Source organism: Notolabrus celidotus, chromosome 10, assembly GCF_009762535.1.
Source record: "Notolabrus celidotus isolate fNotCel1 chromosome 10, fNotCel1.pri, whole genome shotgun sequence".
In the NCBI taxonomy this organism is placed as follows: Eukaryota; Metazoa; Chordata; class Actinopteri; order Labriformes; family Labridae; genus Notolabrus; species Notolabrus celidotus.
This window is the reverse complement of record NC_048281.1, coordinates 5,771,501-5,792,004: the sequence shown is the minus strand read 5'-3', so window position 1 is coordinate 5,792,004 and position 20,504 is coordinate 5,771,501. Positions and strand designations below refer to the sequence as shown.

Below are 20,504 nucleotides of genomic sequence, written 5' to 3'. Positions count from 1 at the left end.
CTTTAGCAATCTTTGCGCACCAGAGGAGAATTACACCTCATTCAGACTCACATAAAAGACATCTAGACTGAGTATAGATACAGGACAGTTAATGCAAAACATTGATCCATTTTTCCCCAAGAGAACACAAGTGAAAGCTCATCACGAAGAGAGAGAGGAGAGATCAGGGATCAGCAAACTCCCCCCCCCCCCCCCCCCCCCAGGGGGGAAGAGCTCCCGCTACAGCTGTGACAGCTTCAGTTGTATTGTGCACAGTTGAGCAGCTCTCTCATTGGAAAGGAGTGGTGAGAGCTTACACAGGACACCTTATTGGAGAGTGGCCCTGGATACAGTATGTGAGTGAAGTCAGTCACACAGTGCTTCTCTAGTCGTCTGAACTAGCATCACAAGACTCCGTTTGTGAGGGCTGGACTCTTAACAAAGCATAAACATCCTCTGGCGGCTTTGGTATTCAGATTGACCTGTTTCCTGAGTGAGGAAGGGGATTTTTTTCGGCTCTACACTTCATCAACAAATTATGATGACTTCCTCAGCAGTAAATGTCAAATAATCATGAGCCATTACAAAATGAGGTTAGTAATGATGAATGTAATGGTTGGAGTCCGGCTTAGTGAGGGATAAAAATACCACGCTACTTACTAGTGTTGTCTAAATGTCAGTAGGAGTAGAAGGCTTATACTGCATGTCCTTCCCATGTTAACAGGATCTTTTTACATAGTGTGCTGCCAAATAGATCTTATTTGAATGAAACATACACCTTCTGTTTGAATAGTTAAAAAGTTTTTGATAACTAAATTGTCTGTTGATGGAATCATTAGGTGTTTTCAATGAATACTAAAGCGCTTTTCTTACAACAGAGAAGGCCAGGGATGAAAAATAATTAGAAGAGGAAGATTTTTCTTCATTATGCACTTTGGAAAAAAGGTTTAAATGTTAAGAACAAAGTTGTAAAATCATTTTGTGATTTAAGTCAAAATTTGAAGAATATATTTGACCTTGTGAGGATATATCAATCAGCGTATATGAGGACTTTACATAAGCCATTTTTAAGATAAATTGATGAACTATATCTCCTAATCAACAAAAACAAACAAACAAATACATTGTTTCTCTTAACTCATTAACATAGTAATTATCTTTATTTAAACTTGAAAATCATTGAGAGCAAAGCTCTCATTTACAATGACGTTGAACATATAAAAGAAACGTTCAAATGCATGACAAGCAAATAAAAGATAAAACCTTAAAATAATGATGATCAATTAAAAACAGACAACAATTGAAAAGTAATGTTAAAACCATTGAAAAGTAATTTAACACAAAGTCAGTTGAAACAGGTGCAATCAGAGGTTAAAAAGTTTAAAACTAATGATTCGAAAAGACTAAAAGAAAGCAGTTCATTCATTTTTAAAGTGCTTTGAAGGGAGTTCCATGCAGATGGTGCAAAATAGCCAAAAGCAGATTTCCCCTGCTCTGTGTGTTGTGCTCTAGAGGACCAAACTAGCATCGAAGATAGATAGTGTAGCCTTCAGTATTGGGAATTGAATAGACTGCTCTGAAAACTGTCAGTTCAGAAGGAAAAACCACACAAGCTAAAGTAGAGTACTTTGGTTTCATTGGAGAATTCTCAAGTTATTCTGTGTATGGGAGTTAGAGCTTTCAGTTATCAGGCGTCTCTCCTTTGGAATCTACCAGTCAGGGTCCAGGAGGCAGACACCCTCTCTAATTTTAGGAGTAGGCTTCAAACTTTCCTTTTTGATAAAGCTTATAGTTAGAGCTGGATCAGGCTTGGACCAGCTCTTAGTTATGTTGCTACAGGCTTAGACTGCCAGGGAACTGACACACTGTTTGAATTTACTCACAAATTCATACTTCAACCTTTTTCTCAAAACTTTGGCTGAATTCAGGAAGTCATGTTTCAACTTGAAAACTCTTTTCCCTTTTTTTCAAAGATCTGTTAAATAGAAGTTTTACACATTATATACAGAAGATCAACTTTAACAATTTGATAATAAATAAAATAAAATAAAATGAAATGAAATAAATAAATAATAATTAAAAATAGAAGAACAGAAAAAAGAAAATAACAATAATGATGAAAATACACCAAATAAATAGGTTCATGTTTAAAATAAATACATAAGTAAATATAAAGGGTAAAAACAATAATAATAAAAACAAACAAACAGAAAAATAAAAAGAATAAATGACTTGAAAACCCTGATTAAAAAATAGATTCCCTCCTTACTCTTTTCATCCCTCACCCTCATATTCTTTGGTACCTTAATACCTCTTTTAACATTTGTAGAAATATTTTAACAATCCAGCAATGACAGAATTATATTGAAGGTGCTGTTTTTTCCCTAAAGTTAGAGGGTAAAATATGTACAGTATGTTCTTCAAAGCATTGATTCTGTTTTAATTCAGTTTGATCTCAAGTACAGCACGGATCCTCTGCCTCATGGGAAGGCTCAAAGAAACATCTGTATTCCCTGAAGACTCATATGTTATTCCACACAGCAAACGTAATAAAGTTTGGAAATTGTATTTCTGCAGTATTTTGCTATAATCATAGGTTACATGGATTTTTAATGAGGATCCTCATGTTATCACTGATCGTAAGTGTTGCACTTCAAATTACATTTAATTGCCCGTCACCTGTCTTTGGATTATATATCATCAAACAGCCCTGGATGTTATAATATATATTATATGTGAATGGGCAAGGCACTGTAATGTAATGTCATTAAATCTCATAGCTGTGCTTATGTCTGTGTCCGCACTGCAATGATAGCTGAGTCCAGGCTGGGATGTTTTTTATGACACATGCTGGGATCACAGAATCTGATTCTGATGATGTCTTTGGGCACTCACACACGAAGGGCTATATTTAGTCTTTGGCATGACATAACAGAAAAGTGCTGGTTATGATTTACAAGAGGCAGCATAATAAAAGCTGATATATGTAATTTGAATACAAATATATAAAGCATATTCTCAGGGCAAAACCTTTTGTTTGTTGAGAAATTAGACTGATTAAATACTGCAATCCATCTTTCAATGCTGTCTTTTTTTTTTTTTTTTTTTTACCAGAGTCAGTTTACAAGGGGATGAAAATCAATAAACAGAACAAAGAGGGTTTTAATCTATAAAGAAAAAAAAAATGAGAATCTTAATTTAATCAGATGCAATATCCCAGTTAATAAGATAGTGTGCCTCATACAATCATTATAACCACAGTTAACAGCTGGGGAAATGAAGGCCTACAAAAAGAGTACAGCAAGACATCATCAGGTCGTTAACATGTATTCCTAATTATATTGTTTTCCGCTATATATTGTGACAGCTGCATCACACTGCATTAACATGCCTGGCATGACTGCAGTGTGACAGTGTTGAGTTGGTGTTAGATCCGTCTGTAATCTTGTAAATGTGCCATGCAGTCTCCAACCAAATTCTGTCTGTGTTGAAACAAAGGGGAATGTAAACCTGCGAACATGTAACTGACATTTATTTTCAGCAGAAGAAGAAAATAAGCTGCTTTCTTGTCTTGGTTTTCTCCCACAAGAAGAACAGATACTTTGTTGACTAACCTACACAAGCTGCACAGTTTTGTGGGAAACATGAAGTCAGTTTGAGCAGACATGGATTAAGCTTCAGATCAGAATCAGGCTTTGATTTCTGAATGTCCAGGAGGCAGACACCCTCTCTACTCTCAAGAGTAGGCTTCAAACTTTCCTTTTTGATAAAGCTTATAGTTAGAGCTGGCTCAGGCTTGGACCAGTTCTTAGTTATGCTGCTATAGGCTTGCATTGCCTGGGGAACTGCCCCTCCCCACTTGCTTACCATTTACTTTGACCCTCCCTGTCCCATTAAAGTTGCTAACCAGAGACCTTTCTGAAGTCCCTGAGCTCCTTTGTCTCGTAGGTTCCTCTGGATCTCTCGGCCTGCTGCTGTGGATGTTCCAAAGTCCAGCGGCAACAGCTATACTACTACTACTACTACTATCAGTCTCATCACCATCATCTCTCTCTCTCGCTCTCTCTCTCTCTCTCTCTCTCTCTCTCTCTCTCTCTTAATCTCCTCTATCCCTCTTTCCAACCCAACTCTGTCGAGGCAGATGGTTGTCTAACATGAGTCTGGTTCTGCTCAAGGTTTCTGCCTGTTAAAAGGAAGTTTGTCCCTTGCGCTGTAACTAGCTAAATGCTGCAAGGTGCGGTATAGACTTGCTCTGTTTGTAAAAGCGTCTTCAGATAACGTTTTTTGTGTTTGGCGGTATACAAATAAAGATTGATTGATTGATTGATTGATTGATTGATTGATTGATTGATTGATTGATTGATTGATTGATTGATTGATTGATTGATTGATTGATTGATTGATTGAATCTAGGAGGGACATCGTGCCAAGCTGTAAGGGAAGACCAAGTCCTCACATTCTGCTTTTACACAGATCCAGGGTTCTCTTCTTTTACTCTATGATAATTGGAAAGACAGGTGTTTATATTTGCATTCTGAAACTACCCTTAAGACAACATATGAAGTGTGAAGGTGAATACTTCCTTATTTAAGCCTGACTTTTGCCCTTCTCATTGTAGGCGGTAGAATCTAAAACAAACTCACGGTACAGCCATGAGTAAGAGATTGAAAATGAGCAAGTTTCCTGAAGGTGAACAAAAAGACTTTGCAAGGTTTTCCATCTGGGCAGCGCCATATCAAGGCCTCCCGGGATGTTCAACATGTATATTCATTAGAGGTGGGCAGGAAGGGGATAAAGTAAAAGTAAAGTTCTGTAAGAGGCCCAGCTGGTCCCCTAAAACTTCTCTTTGGTGACCTCAATTTCTCCTGCTTCCCAATGAGTTTGCTCTGCCCATATGAGGTTAGGCTTCCTGTACAGCATGAGTCCCTGAGAGGACTTTAGCAGAACGTTTTTTACCACTGACACTCTGCAAGACTAGTGTGTCATCTTAACAGTAACATAAAATAAACAGAAAAAAAAATCACATCTTTTTATAAGAGTATTTCATTGCTCAAGTGAAAATCAATCTCTCCTCTGCTTCAGGCGAGGCAGTCAAAGCAGCTGACTGCAGTGTTGCATTCAGATTGTTTGCATTCAGATCACACAGTCCTAGCATAAGATAGAACACAGAGGTGCCTTGTTACCCATTTACTGACAAGGGATGTATGAAACACAGAGCCGTAAAATAAAAAGATAGATGATGAAGACGAGGCCAACTATGTGAGGTAAATCCTAATAAAAAAAAGTTAAATGTTCTCAAGGTTTTATTGAGCTATAGAAATGTTGTGCATTGATCAGGTGACAATAATAAAAAGGAAAAAAGGAGAAAATAATAATAAAAAATGAGTAATAAAGAAGAATTGTAGTTTGAGCAACACATGGAAAATAGATGAATACATTTCAAGGTTAAGAGATTTTTTCTTAATTGAATACTATTGAATGATTTTGCTCTCCTTTTTTTCCAACCCCAGATTTTTATCTGACTTTTAAACTCCGCTTAACTTTATTTATATAGCACCTTTCATACATACAAGCATGCAGAAGACAGGGAGCAGAGAGACAGAAAAAAAACAGAAATTGTAAAATAGGAAAAGACCATCAAAGATAAAATAGTTAAATTAAACAAGATGAACTAGGGCTGGGCGATAAATCCATAATGATTATCATGATGTAATTTTTCTCGATGTAAATATTACAAATGTTTGTTAAAATGTTGATATATTAAACATGTATAAAAACACCCACCAAGCACTGGCAAAGGGAGGGGGCGCTAATGTGCCTTATGCGCTAATTGCCACCGAACATTGGACAGAAGAAGAAGATGCATTGAACGGACAATCATGTCAAAGGGGTAAGGGGTAGGCGGGGCTTAAAGACGTTTTGAGTGGAATCAACACAGTTGAAATGAGCGACAGGGACACTGAAGAAAAACAAAACCTACCAGCTCAAAGCAGAGTCGTTACTCTAACAACTGTGCTGGCTCACTTAACTGTTCACTTAATACTCTTAATTAAATAAACTTTCAGGATGTGGGTGAAGGAAGAGCACAGAGACAACTTCTGCTGTGCATCTTAAAACATGTTCAATGTCCACCGCAACCATAACCACAACTGAATAACCATGATGCATTCACTGCACTGCGATGATCAATATCACTTCCCCTGTAACCCAGAGTAAACTTTAAGGGGAGAGCACAACTCAAAACAATACTCTACTAAACTGATACACAGAATACAATTTGATATATCTTTGTTGTTCATCTAAATCTAATTATGCAAATTATCTCAACCTGAGAAAAATAAGGAACTACAAATTAAAACTTCACAAAAATCTATTCTTACCCAAAAGACCTGCTTCCTGTACTGTCAGAAATGATGGATTCAAGAGGCTATCAGAGAACTAAATCTAGATACAAGCTAACAAACCTTCTGGTTTCTTCAACTTTCACTCAGGACCAAAAATCTGCCTTTAAATTTAAATGAAATAAGGATTCTATATTTATCGTGATAATTATCGATATCGACTGATATGAAAGATTTTATGTAATAGCATCCTTTTCAGTATCGGCCAGCTCTACGGGGAACATTTAAAAGGGAACCATTGGAGGACCTCAGTGATCATGGTGGAACTTCAAATGACAGGATATCTGTGATGTATAGGGGAGCAAGGCTGTTAAGAGCTTTTAAAATAAAAAATAGTAAAATAACTTTAAAACCAATTCTAAAAGAAACGGAGCCAGCACAGAGTTTTAAAGTTGAACACTGCTGTGAAACTTTGCGTCAAAAGAAGTTTGGAATGTTACATCGAATGAAATATGAAGTAGATATTCTGTTTGGTATTCCTTGGCTTTAAAAATACCTGACATTCTAACCCTGACGCTTTGAACAAAAAATTTAAAATGCAAAGCAGTCCATCTAAATTAGGCTGATGCATAAGGGAGCAAACGTGCTTCTGAATTTATCAGTAATTTAAGTGTGGCTCCATCCTTCAGACAACTCTTTGGAGATTGAAGGTTTTGACACCACCTCCCCAAAAGTGCTTTAAGCCTCTAATTCACTTTGGAATGAAAATCAGCTCTACTAGCCAGCACAGGTAACAATAGAAGAAATGGACTCCAGTTTTTTTTTTTTATTCATTACTATCCAACTGCTTACCTTTATACTTCTCTTTTGTTATTTAATCCAGTGTCTTTGAGATACACAATACAAGGTTGGCTTGTAAACTGTGTAATTGGGGTAGAGGGTTTATTCCCAAGATGATTCTTCTGTCCTCAGTCCTTTCTTTAGTCCTGGGTTGCAAGCGGCCACGATTTAGTTTCCAGTGTTTGCTTGTTGGTTTGACAGAATTCCATTAAAAGAAAAATCTTTCTCTGACCTTGTTTTACTCATGTTTTTTCTCTCTCTGGGTGACTGTGGCCAATGACTCAGAAGTGCTTCTAGTTACATAGAACAAGGTGGAGCATTTAAAGTGTAATTATATTCCAGCCAGTGTTGTATAATAGGGTCTAATCAGTTTCCTTTTTGGGGGATCTGTAATAGAGAGAGTAATTCACACGTTCTAAGCAGAGTGTATATTACCATAATGACTGCTTAGAACTGCTGTGTGTATGAAAGACTCTCTACCATGGAGGTATACCTTATAAAAGGTGAAATCAGGTAGCTGGCAGAGCAGCTGAACATTTTTTTTTTTTCTACCTTGTTCTTCCAGCATCAGTAGATGAACTGCCATTTACCTGCCTATGGTGACACACATTTGCAGTATCGTACAAGGAATGAGAGCTTCCTGAGCCTGCAAAAAAATGCCTGCATTTTCTTCTTGGGCTGACCTAAGCATTTCTCCCAAGATGCTTTTAGCATTTTCATTAAACCTGACATGACATGAACACAGTCTTTGAACCAGGTTGTGGACCTCTCTCACTATGCATTTTAGTATGATGAACAGACTCCAGGTATTACCCCAGGAGAGCATTTAATACTTTAGAACCAATTGGTTGGATTTGGAAAGTAGTCTACAGGAAATGAGATCTAAGCTATATTGCAGACAGTTACATTACTGTTTCTGCAAAGCCAAGGTGTCTGCTTGCTTACACTCCTCTGCACATATTTATACATAACTAAACCATATAGGATGCATTAGCTTAAACGAAGAAAAGAACATCACATGCAAATTCCTTTTCCTGTATTTTCTTTCCCCAGGCAGATTGTCATGAGGCCTGAGGCCACAATCTGAGTTTATTTGAAAATGCTGAATGTTGGATCAAGAATAAGGTGCACATTCATCTTCATTCTGTAGTATTTAGAGTCAATGACTTTAACTCTCCCTGTCCCATTCAAGTAACTAACCATAGACCTTGTTTGTAAAAGTCTCTGATATAACGTTTGTTGTGATTTGGCGCTGTATGAATAAGGATTGATTGATTGATTGATTGATTGATTGATTGATTGATTGATTGATTGATTGATTGATTGATTGATTGATTGATTGATTGATTGATTGATTGATTGATTTCTGACATGCAACGAGTTTAGGTGAACCATCCATATTTGTGTTTTTCCTGTTTATGCTTGGCCCAAATAAAACTTGAGCCAATAAGAGCAGGACAAATCCTGGTTTAAACCTTTGTTTCCATTTTCTACTCACACTGCCTGCTTCCCACATTATAACATAGATTAGCATGTAAAATGACCAATGCAAGCCAAACAGAAGGAAGTCAAACAGAGCTGAAGTTTGTTGTTTTCATACCACAAATAGGACTGTAGACTTTTCACAACTTCAAGTCAATAGCCACCACATCCTCCCACCCACAGCACTCACACTGAGACAAAGCTCAGTGTGACTTTTACTGTCTTGCAGGTCAGAAAAGGTGGCGCATACTGCCAGACGGGGGGGGACACTGTTGTGCCAAGACTGTAGCAATCACGGGGCAGACGCTGCTTTATCACAGAGGCCAGGTGTCCATAGCAGCTACAGAACCCGAGCAACAACAAAAACTTGTGTACAACACAACACCTGGTGTGACTGTCCCACTGTCTCTCTCTCTCTCTCTCTCTCTCTCTCTCTCTCTCTCTCTCTCTCCCTCTCCTGCTCTGACAGGAAGGATGACGAGGAGTCACCTTGGCAACCACTTTCACCACAAAAGTTAAAGAGTGCCAGCTTCAGAATTTGCATTTATGCAATCAACCTTCATGCATTAAGAGATAAATTGAAGGGTTACCGAGGGTAGATTAAACAGTTCTTATCAGAGTGATTGTGATAATGATCCCCACTCTCGGAAAATTAACAAAAAAAGCACACTTAAGCTTAAATTAATTCGGCTCAATATAGCTATAATGAATATCTTATGAAAGCACATTAAGGTGGAATAAAAGTAAAGCATTTTTCACAGCTATATAATTTAAAAATCCAAAGCAGATGTAATTTGTAAAATAAATTTCACAATGTTAATAATCCAAAGAAGACAAGTATGATCTGGTGAATTAGCATACTAATGAGAATGCATATTATTTCATGTATTCTAAACCCATGCTGGTATTTAATGTTTTTAACTCTTACCTCGACAGTGAACTCCTTCGTCGTAGCCGTCCTCACAGTCTCTGGCTCCATTGCAGAGTTTGTTGAAGTGGATGCACTTTTTTGTCCCGATGCACTGTATGTGATTGAGAGGACATTTGATCACCACCTCCCTCGCACCTAGAGAGAAGAAAAAGCAAAGAATCAGAACACTGCATCTTTATTTATGCAAAATAAATTAATGCACGGCATCAGTTTATAGCAAAGCCACATACGCCTCACCAATGTTTCCTTCCTCGATGTGGAATAGAACCCAAACTGAGACCATATGGCGAATCATTTCGCATATTTTGTTTATCATTTGTACTTTTTGCACATAAACAGTTTCTTCTTGTGTATTTTTGAGTGCCTTCACAAAGTGCTGATACTCCAAGACCTCTTTTATAGGAGGCGGAAGAACCTATGCATATGCAAATGTATTTATACTTCACAGCATTGTTCTTTACACACAACAGATGTTCGCCACACTGCTTTGCGGCCCGCGCTGGCAAAGTCTCATAACAAACTGCTCGGCTGTCCCTGCCAGCCAGGCAAGCAGCAGAGAGCAGCTGTTTAAGGATTCATGAGGCACATAGGTGACCCTCATTCATGTGGCAGCCACAAGAGCACATAAAACACAGCTGACCAGTGCACCATTACTGTAATGTGTCACATCTCCACCTTAACTACATTGATATCAATTACCAATGTGCCGTTGCAGCCACTTAACGGTGAGATTTATCGCCTGCGTGAAGGGATCTGTAACAATCCCCAGAGTTCTCCCACCACAAGGAACTCACATCCAAGCACATTTGGACCGGTTTGACCGGCCGGTTACTTCTTCGCAGCATCCATTTCCACTTTGTAAGGTAAGGTGTCCTGCAATTAACGGGGGCTATTACAAAGAGGGGCTGCCATCTCCTGCTGATTTAGGGAGGGGATACGTGGCAGAGTAGCTGTGCACCAGTATTGACACAATAATGGCTCGTATAGGTTTCTCCTCCCGAGCGTGTTATTGCTTTAAAAGCGTGGTAGGATATCTTTTTCTTGGATGAAAATTTCTCAGCCATCTCCTCAAGCCCCTGTTATTCACACCTTGTTCTGCGCCATATTTAGGTAAGTCAAATATAACTGACCTTGTCTGAGAGAGTTCATATTTCATATATGAGCAAACTGGCAGCTTCATCTGCTGGGCTCCAAATCTGTTCTTAGCATCTCATTTTTCATTTCTCTTCCAGCTCCTTTCTGGGAGCACTTTCCAGATTTCATGTGCAAAAGTATAAACAGATTATATTAAAAGCAGAAATTAACATGCTTTTTAAATTACACTCTCACGATGAATAGAGGATTCCATCCATCCAATAAATCAATGGTTTTCAAAAGGCTTAGAAAACCTTTGTTATTTACTTATGTGTCTTGTGTTTCAGCAATCATTTCCTAAAATTAGGATGGGAAAAAAACGCTTCTTTGCTCAGATAAATCTCACACATTAAGAACCAAACTCATTAAAGTGGTAGATCCTGGTGTTTAACTGCCATGCATTCCAAAACACACAGGACATTTCCACTTCCAACATGCTGTCACAGCACATTTAACCCAGTGCCATACCATAGCGCGTCTATTTGGAAAATGTACTATTTAACACACAGCTGTGAGGGTCTCTGACAACGTAACAGTGTTGTCAGCCTCTCCCCTTGCTCTCTCACCACATGGGTTCTAATCTAATGTGATAAGGGGAGGGATGGCGCATGAATATTCAGCGGCTCTGATCTGTCATGCAGGGGTACACAGATGGTCTCTCAACAGCTGAGGTGCTCAATTCCTCTGCCAGTTCTCAAACTACTGTACTATGTCGGATGATTGCTTAAAGCTGTATATATAGCACACTTTGTAAAGGTAGCACATGCACTGACAGCTAAACTGGAACTCCTCTTTCCTTAACTTCCCATTCCACCGTGCTGAATGTAGCTTAACCCTAACACCCCACAGACTGGATGTGCCCGATCAGTTCATGTAAGTCATCTCAAGCAACCCACAGTGCAGCAAGCTTCAGTTTGAGTGTTCTGCAATCTCTTGAGTAAGGAATGTGATACACACAGAACCTGAAAAGTGTCTCTCATCTCCTAATTTAAACCCTTCTTTCCTATCTCCTTTCAATGACACTGAGCGCCTGCTGAATCAAAGCCCCCGTTCAGATGTTGATACTAGGAGTCCAAGGTTGTCTTCCACATTTTAAAAGCGAAAAACGACTGAGAATGTACACTGCACTGGATGAAAAGAAAACACACAGCTCTTAAAAAACCCTTCAAAAAAGCTACAGTGGAAACAAAGAATGGCCCTACTGTGAGCAGTAGAATGTTACTGTTTCAAGATAAAGTTGAAGTGCTTTTCAGTGCAATGGGCCTTGACAATAGGATTGACAGTGCTGCTTGTGATGTGAATACAAGGAAGCATTTTAACTTAAGTCCAGGCTCTTTCTTTGTTTATGTCACCATAGTTTTCCATCAATTGTGTACACCTGCTTTTTGCAACTTTGTGCCTACAGTGATTAACTGTAGCCCCTTAGACCATAGCCATCTGCAATGGCTGATATGCTAGTAACTTTGTGTGTTTATTTATGTCATTAATTACTGGAATTGGTATCCTAATATGATTATTTATTCAAACAAATTCTGTGACATTTGCCAGTTTTTTGTTTTTTTAACACCACACTGCTCTTCTATTTTCTTTGGCTCATTGATGGAATCCATTGCATGTGATGGGAATGCATTCAGGATAGTGAAAATGGGTTCATTATTCCATCAAAAATGAAAAATTCAGACTGAATGTTTTGATTTTTTAGAATGTATGACCAATTATTTTTATATTACATAAAATACATATATGATAGCTTTGAAAATGTGATTCATATGAAAATACATCTGCAATATTTTTAATATTACTCAATAATTATATATTTTGTTCATATCTATTTGGCCTTTTTCATGAAAACTGTCACAGTCTTAGGGTTTATTTTGAGGTACATCCATCCATCCATCCATTATCTTCACAGATTATCCTGCTCAGGGTCGTGGGGGGCTGGAGCCTATCCCAGCTGTCATTGGGCCCAAGGCAGGGTACACAGCCCATCACAGGGCCATTTTAAGGTCCAATGAGTAGAAATTTGAATATTAAGCGATACCTAGTAGCCAGATTCTAGATTCAAAGGCGCCCTTGCTAATTATTCCCATCGGTGGAGCAATGGCAGCCTTAGAGGACAAAAAGCTCCTGTGATGTATGCTAAGAATGATTCTCCATTTGTCCAGTTTTACCATCAAAAAAGTTATAAATGCAATCTTTTCTGTACACAACAACAACAACAACAACAAAAACAACTCTCTTCCTCTTCCTGTTCCAACTGATACATTTTGGGTAGACACCCACTAAATACAAAAATGCATATGGCCATTACTTGCTTGTCTGTTCTCTGTTACTGTGGAAACATGGCAGCACACTACATGAGAACCTGCTCCTTTGTAAATGTAGTAAGGCTCATTCTAAGTCAACAAAAGCAAAAGGATATTTATATTAAAGCTGCTGTTGGTAGTCGTGATAAAAACATCTCTTCTGAGAGAGATTTTGAATGTCAACACTACCCCTCCCCTCTCTGCTGTCGTAACCCCACCCCCTAGTGGGGCCGCCACTCAACCAATCAGGACAGAGGGTTGGGGGGTAGCTCTGATTGGTCCGTGATAACGGGAACCAGGAGAATAACATTGCTTGATACAAAGGCATTGGAAAACACAGATTTTGCCACAATCTCAAATTACTTGACTTACAGATGAGTAGGCTGCTGATTAGTATTATGACCTTCTCCAAACCCAGCAGAAAAAAAGTACAGTTTCTACACCGTTCCTACCAACCCCAGCTTTAAGGTGATTTTACACTAATTTTAACATATATTCCATTTGTACCTTGTTTGTTCTGCAAAATGTCACTAAATACTACACACTGCACATTTGAGTCATTGTTTCAGAGGTCAGATCAGAGAGAGAAGGCAGGATGTGTTAACATGCAAGGCCCTTGTGCATCTTATTTTTTCCTAACACTAATGGAGCTGTGCTTCAGGCGAACATTTTCAAAAACAAGGTTCCTCTAATTTCTAATATAGAAATCTTATAGTTGAATTTCTATCTTACAAAAGTAGGAAAAGTTCAGGAATAAAAGTAAAAGTAATATAAAAAATATCTATGTAACCTAAGTGTCCCGTTGTCTCAGTGAGTCAGCAAGCACAGTTCCAGGACCCTGGAACAGTAACAGCTAAATTAAATCCAGCCACCCTTATATTTGGTATTTACTCTTCCTTTACTTGCTCCACACCTTCTCGAGCAAAAAACATAGCATGTTTTATTCTGGCTGACATTGCAGAGCTAAGCTGTAAATCATGTGAGGTCAGTGAACATCTTTTGTGGCATGGAATTATACTTCAGTTTTTCAAATTAAGCTTTCAGGTTTAGGTTTAGGTTTAGGTTCAGGTTCAGGTTCCTTTATTTGGCCCCGTAGGTAAACTTGTTTTGCAGCCAGTGAGATGTTAGGTCAGTACAGGGTTAGAAGACAGATGTCAGACAGAACAAACTACTTCATGTGCAAAACATACAAAAATATCCTAATCTAACAATAAAAATGGTAAAATTTATAGACATGATAAAATGATAAAAGGGCTAAAGGTTCAATTTGCATTGCACATTTATCCAATTTCACAACAGTGGTGCAAACTGAGGCATTTTTTTAAATTGAATCCTATTTGTAATATGGATGGATGGATGGATGGATGGATGGATGGATGGATGGATGGATGGATGGATGGATGGATGGATGGATGGATGGATGGATGGATGGATGGATGGATGGATGGATGGATGGATGGATGGATGGACGGATGGAAGGATGGACAGATGGACGGGCGGACGGACGGATGGATAAATGCATGGATGGATGGATAAATGCATGGCTTGGTGGATAAATGCATGGATAGATAGATAGAGTGACGGATGGATGGACAAATGGATGGATGGATGGATGGATGGATGGATGGATGGATGGATGGATGGATGGATGGATGGATGGATGGATGGATGGATGGATGGATGGATGGATGGATGGATGGATGGATGGATGGATGGATGGATGGATGGAAACATGAATGCATTGAGGGACGGACAGATAGAAATTAGGTAGATAGATGGATAGATAGAGAATGACAGATAGAAAGATGATGAGGTGGATGGATGGATGGATGGATGGATCGAGGGACGGATGGATGGATGGATGGATGTATGGACAGACAGACGGACTTATTAGTATACATAGTAAACATAAATACCAAAATGTTTTATATAATAAAAACCTACTTTAGAAACATTCAGCTGAGAGAGTAACATGCTGGGGTTTGAAGAAGAGATGGGTTGCATTTTTGTTGAGTATTTGCCAATGAATTCAACTCAGATATGTTAAGACTGAGAGGAAATGGGGAAATGACTCTTGGTACACAAATACGTTTTCAGGAGAGACTTCCTTTACACATTATTTTAATAGTCTAACATATATATATATGTACACATATACAGGTTAGATTAGTATTTATTAGATTAGACATAAATTAAACACTTTGGAAACACATGGCTGTTGTAGGTCCCTGTTGTATAACTCAATTACTGATGTATAAATCTCCAATCATTTCAGATGAAAATGGAATGGTTCCAGTAATGGTTTAATTAAATATTAATGTTCAGAGATAGAATGAGGAAGCACACTTAAATACCACTTTAATCATAACCAAATGAGAAGTAGACTCATATCCCCCTGCAAGGTAACGTGTGAAATGCTTGGCCTGACTTTCATCCTCAATGTTAGATCCTCACTTGGTCTACTCATGCTTTACAAGGCCTTATGTATTTCAAGATGTTTCACACTCCTCTGTGACAACGAGGCTACAACTACAGCCGTGTGAGAAGCTTTGTGAGAAGTGCAAACACACTGACAGTGATGCTAACAGGGTAGAATGATTGTCATGGTCTCCAGAGGATGACCATTTTTCTATTCTGAAGAATTTATACACGGTCTTCTTGACAAATGTGTACTCATCATGCTCAACACTTGTACATTTTTGTTTTATTGAACACTGAAAAATGTAGCAACGAAATCCAGGCAGATCTGACATCTTAGGATGTTAATTAAAAAACCTGCTGCTATTTTCCCTCTTTGAGAAGTGAATAAGGAGGAATGAGATGAGACAAACTAATATCTCTATTTAATGTAAAAGGAGAGGCTTCTTGGGGGGAATTTCAACAGCTATGTTCATTATGATAATCATGTTAATCTGAGCCACTGCCAGTTTGTGTGGAATAATGAATTCCTCAAAGAAAATAACAGAGAACCTATCAGCAGGGGATGCTCCTTGAACTTGTATGAACAGGGACTCATCACATCCCTGACAAATAACTACTTCATGTTCTTAACTCATGGATAAAGTGGATGATCAAAGACGCATCGCAATGCCCGTCCTGAGGCTACACAAATTACGACTTCCCATAATGGCTTTGTAACAGTACCAGGCTCTGTTGTAGTGAATCCCACAAATACAATAACAGAAGTTTGTGTATGCACTCAATTTTTCAATCCTAACCTCATTATTGTTATTACATAAATCACTAATCTAATCATGAGCATGATGACAGTGCAAAATCAATTCAGTGCATCTGTACAGCAGCCAAAATGTCAGAAACAGCACGGACAGCAATAGCTTCCCCTTGCTGCACTGAGCAACACGCCAGCCTTGTTGCCAACTATATGACAAACCCTTTGATTTACCTTTGATTCACACACACTAAAACATCACCTGTGTCTGGATCACACACGACAAAAATAAGCAGCAGTAATTACAGCGTGGTTTTGTTGTACATGCTTTGCCTGTCAGCTAGTAACCATGTTGAAAATATACGATTAATATGCTTGCAACACAAACATTGTGAATGATTAACTTGTAGCTACAGCAGTGTTAACTTTCACAAGAGTCATGGATGAGCGGTTCATTAAAATGAACCCTACGAGAGCATGTGTGTAAAAAATAGTGCAATGTTGTGAACAGTAATCTTGGGGTTTCTAAAGTGTGCCACTGGTGTGGAAGAATAAATTTAAAGTGCTAAAGGCATGAATATTTCAGTTATTCTGCTTGTGTGACTCTAAATGTGTTTATTGGTGTTGTTTGTGAGCTGAAGAGTCAGAAAATCATGGAAAACAGGGAACTCTTCACCTTTGCCTGTTCTCTTTTTGTGGGGAAGTCATTACTGTTGTCATGCGCACAGCCGGAGGATAGTGTTAGTCTCATATAGTAAGATATCTAGGCTCTGCAATGCTGTATCATATAACTGATGGAAACTTTTACCCAAAAGAGCTGCCGTGTATAGGAAACAATCCTTTAGAGGATTCTAGACATGTGCTTGTAGGCTATTTATTCAGCTCCTTGTCATGAACAGCTCGTGACATCTGAAGCATGTGGTTAAGACTTTCACCAGGTAAAGGGCAGCAAGGTAAACAAGTGTAGAGTTTAGCAACACCAAACCACATTTTACCAATTGTAAATTATAGCTCTCTCCCACATGTTCTGCTTTAAAAAGGCACAGCAGTCATAACATAGGGCTCTTTAAAAGAATAATTTCCCTGTGTGACCTTTACATCCTTGGCATTTAAAAAAAGGACTCAGCCAAGAGAGCTTGTTTTGCTGTACTCGTCTGACTACAGATGCAGAGGCAATATTTTCCGCAAGTCAAAACCGGCAAGGACAGAGATTCTTCACTACAGTCAAAGCATCAAGAGCAGGATTACATTTTGAGATTTTTAATACACCAAAAGGAAGATCTGGATGTCAAAGGTGAATGAGTATATATTTTGGCTCTTTGTCAGCATAAGCAATGTGCTGACAAAGAGCCAAGAGCCCAAAAAAATTGTTTGGCTCTTAACTAATAAGATAGGGCTGCTATGAAGTAAACAATAACACACCTTGAACCAGAAATGATGTTGCAGTGCCACGCCTTGCAATAATAGTCAACAGCGATCGTCCTAAGCTCTAACTGCTTTCTGCAGCTATACAATTTAGGAGTCCAACCAGCAATCGTTGCAACAAGGACTATAGCCTCTGCATTTGGGGCACATGCCTAAACTGCTAGGCCAATGCCATTCCAGAGTTACACTTTTAATTTTCAAGGATAAAGTTGGAACATCCCCCACAACCACCAGCAAAAAAAGAAATAATATCACAAGAAGAAAGACATAATTTTAATTCACAGGTTTTAATTTTAGGCTGTGGTTACAGCGTGAATGCTACTTCATAGGAGAACATCATAAAAACAGACAGCATGCCAGCACTTAAATGAGGAACTTGAAGAAATTTCATTTGAGGAAAGTTGCAAAAATGTTTGACTTTGCTGTCAATTTTAGCTCTTCTATAAATAAAATCTGAATCATCAGGTTAGACATTAAAAAAAGAGAAATTGCGACTTGTTCAACTCTGTTTTTTGTACATTAGCACCACATTGTCATAAATAAAGACTGAAAAGAACGAGCAAGTCACTGAGCTAGGCTATAAACCACTGCATAGGAGGTCAACTCTACTTTAATCAAGCTACTTCTAAGAAACTGACAACGAGACAAACATTGATGTAAGTGCAAACTCCATTAAGATATTTTTCAGAGCTTTGCTTTGTAGGAGAAGTCATTTTTTGTTTGCACTATTCCCTGACATGACATGTTTCACAGCCAGCAGTAGGCCCTTTCAAGAATTATAAGGCTTCCACACCACATAGCCATATGTTCTGTATTGAATAAGAAAAGTTAAAAAAAAACACATTTTTGGTTAAGAAACTGAACTTACGGTATTTACCATCATCAATTATTGAAGCTTAGCCTCGAGGACTGCAACCTAGCTCTCTACACACTGACACTGAATATTCTAACCATGAATCTTTACCCTCTGAATCTGATCAAACTCAATATATTCTCAAGTGTGACCTACTAGAGGCTAGCCAACCAAACCAAAAACATAAATAATAATTATAAATAAAAACACTTGTCCTCTCAGACATGACCACAACCACTCTCTGGTGAGACAAGACAACAAAGTTCAACCTTAAACTCCATCTTTTAAAAAAAAAAATACAGGGAACAAATGCTTCTGTCTGTGTTTGTTTTGTTGCTTTTAAAATTTCCATTTATTTCCAGGTACATTACATTATTGTGAGGTGAGCCCTGCATCCTCAGGTATAATGCAATTTCCTCTCCATAGCTGGCCAGCCAAAACATTATGACCAGTGTCTGATAATAATAGTGTATGCCCTCCTCTCTTCACATCTGACCTGCTGAGACATGGACTCCACTAGACCTCTGAAGGTGTGCTGGGATGTCTGGCACCAAGATGTTAGCAACAGGTCCCTTAAGTTGGTTGTCCAGCACATCCGAGGGATGCTGGATTGGACTGAGATCATGGGAATTTGGGAGGCCGAGTCAACACTTTGAACTCGTTGACATATTCTTCCTGACCACTCAGTGGTGCTGTTATGATGCTCCCTAGTCCATTGTAGGAGCTTTCAGTAGTGCATAGGGTTCAGCATAGGCACCCATGGGCTACGCAGCCCTATGCACAACAAACAGTGTAAAGGCTGATTTATACTTCTGCGTTGAATCGACGGCGTACCCTACGCCGGGGGTCCGCGTAGCTCCCGTACCTACACCGAGGCCTACGCACGTAGCTGACGTGCACCTCCTCCAAAATGTAACTACGTGTAGAGCCGACGCGGACCGCAAGCCCTGTGATTGGTCCGCTCGGCAGCTTTGCCTTTCCCGCATTCATATCACTCCCGGGATCCCGGACATCGGCCGCACATCGGCCGTGTATTTCATGTCCTCCTCTCTATTCTTCATGAAATCATGTCTGTATGATAAACAGCAACATGTATCAGCTGTAGATTAACAGAACACGCTCTGAATCGATGTGGAAAAGTAAACAGAGATCGTAGCGGGACCTGAAGCAGGCGACCGGCTATCAGAGAGACCACAATGCCCTCAGGCGTTTCGGCGGAGAATTGCTGCGCGACACGGACACACAAGTATGTGGTGCTCATGTCCGCGTCAGCCCCTGCTGCGTAGGGGAGACGCAGAAGTATAAATCAGCCTTAAGTTCAGACACCTTTCTATCAGAACCGGCGTTAACTGTTTCAGCTGTTTGCTATGTACGTACCAGACTTCAGCTACTACTATCCTTCTCATCACTATCATATCTCTCTCTCTCCAAACCCCAACTCAGTCGAGGCAGAGGGCTGTTTAATATGAGTCTGGTTCTGCTTGAGGTTTCTGCCTGTTAAAGGGCTACGCAGCCCCATGCACAACAAACAGTGTAAGCTCTCTCTCTCTCTCTCTCTCTCTCTCTCTCTCTCTCTCTCTCTCTCTCTCTCTCTCTCTCTCTCTCTCTCTCTCTCTCTCTCTCTCTCTCTCTCTCTCTCTCTCTCTCTCTCTCTCTCTCTCTCTCACTCTCTCACTCTCTCTCTCTCTCTCTCTCTCTCACTCTCTCTCTCTCTCTCTCTCTCTCTGAGGGCTGTTTAACATGAGTCTGGTTCTGCTTGAGGTTTCTGCCTGATAAGGACGTTTGTCCTTGTCGCTGTAACTAGCTAAATACTGCAAGGTGCAATGCTCATGGTGGATTAAAATGTGATAAGACAGAGTCTTGTCTGTAAGAGGGGACTGGATCTTATCCTGTCTTGATGTTGGGTCTTTGTTAATAATTTAACATGAAGTATGGTGTAGACCTGCTCTGTTTGTAAAAGCGTCTTCAGATAACATTTGGTGTGATTTGGCACTATACAAATAAATATTGATTGATTGAGTTTGATCTCCGGAAGCTTTTCTGT

At 39.2% G+C, this 20,504-nt stretch overlaps 1 protein-coding gene across 1 annotated transcript in view; it reads right to left on the bottom strand.

The window, feature by feature from the left end:
• The window catches only part of lrp1bb (low density lipoprotein receptor-related protein 1Bb), a 426,184-nt gene that overhangs the window by 245,323 nt on the left and 160,357 nt on the right, over window positions 1–20,504 (bottom strand). Inside the window, exon 5 of the mRNA XM_034694098.1 lies at window positions 9,571–9,708. Within this exon, the coding sequence (XP_034549989.1) occupies window positions 9,571–9,708 (138 nt within the window). The remainder of the gene's footprint in view (window positions 1–9,570; window positions 9,709–20,504) is intronic.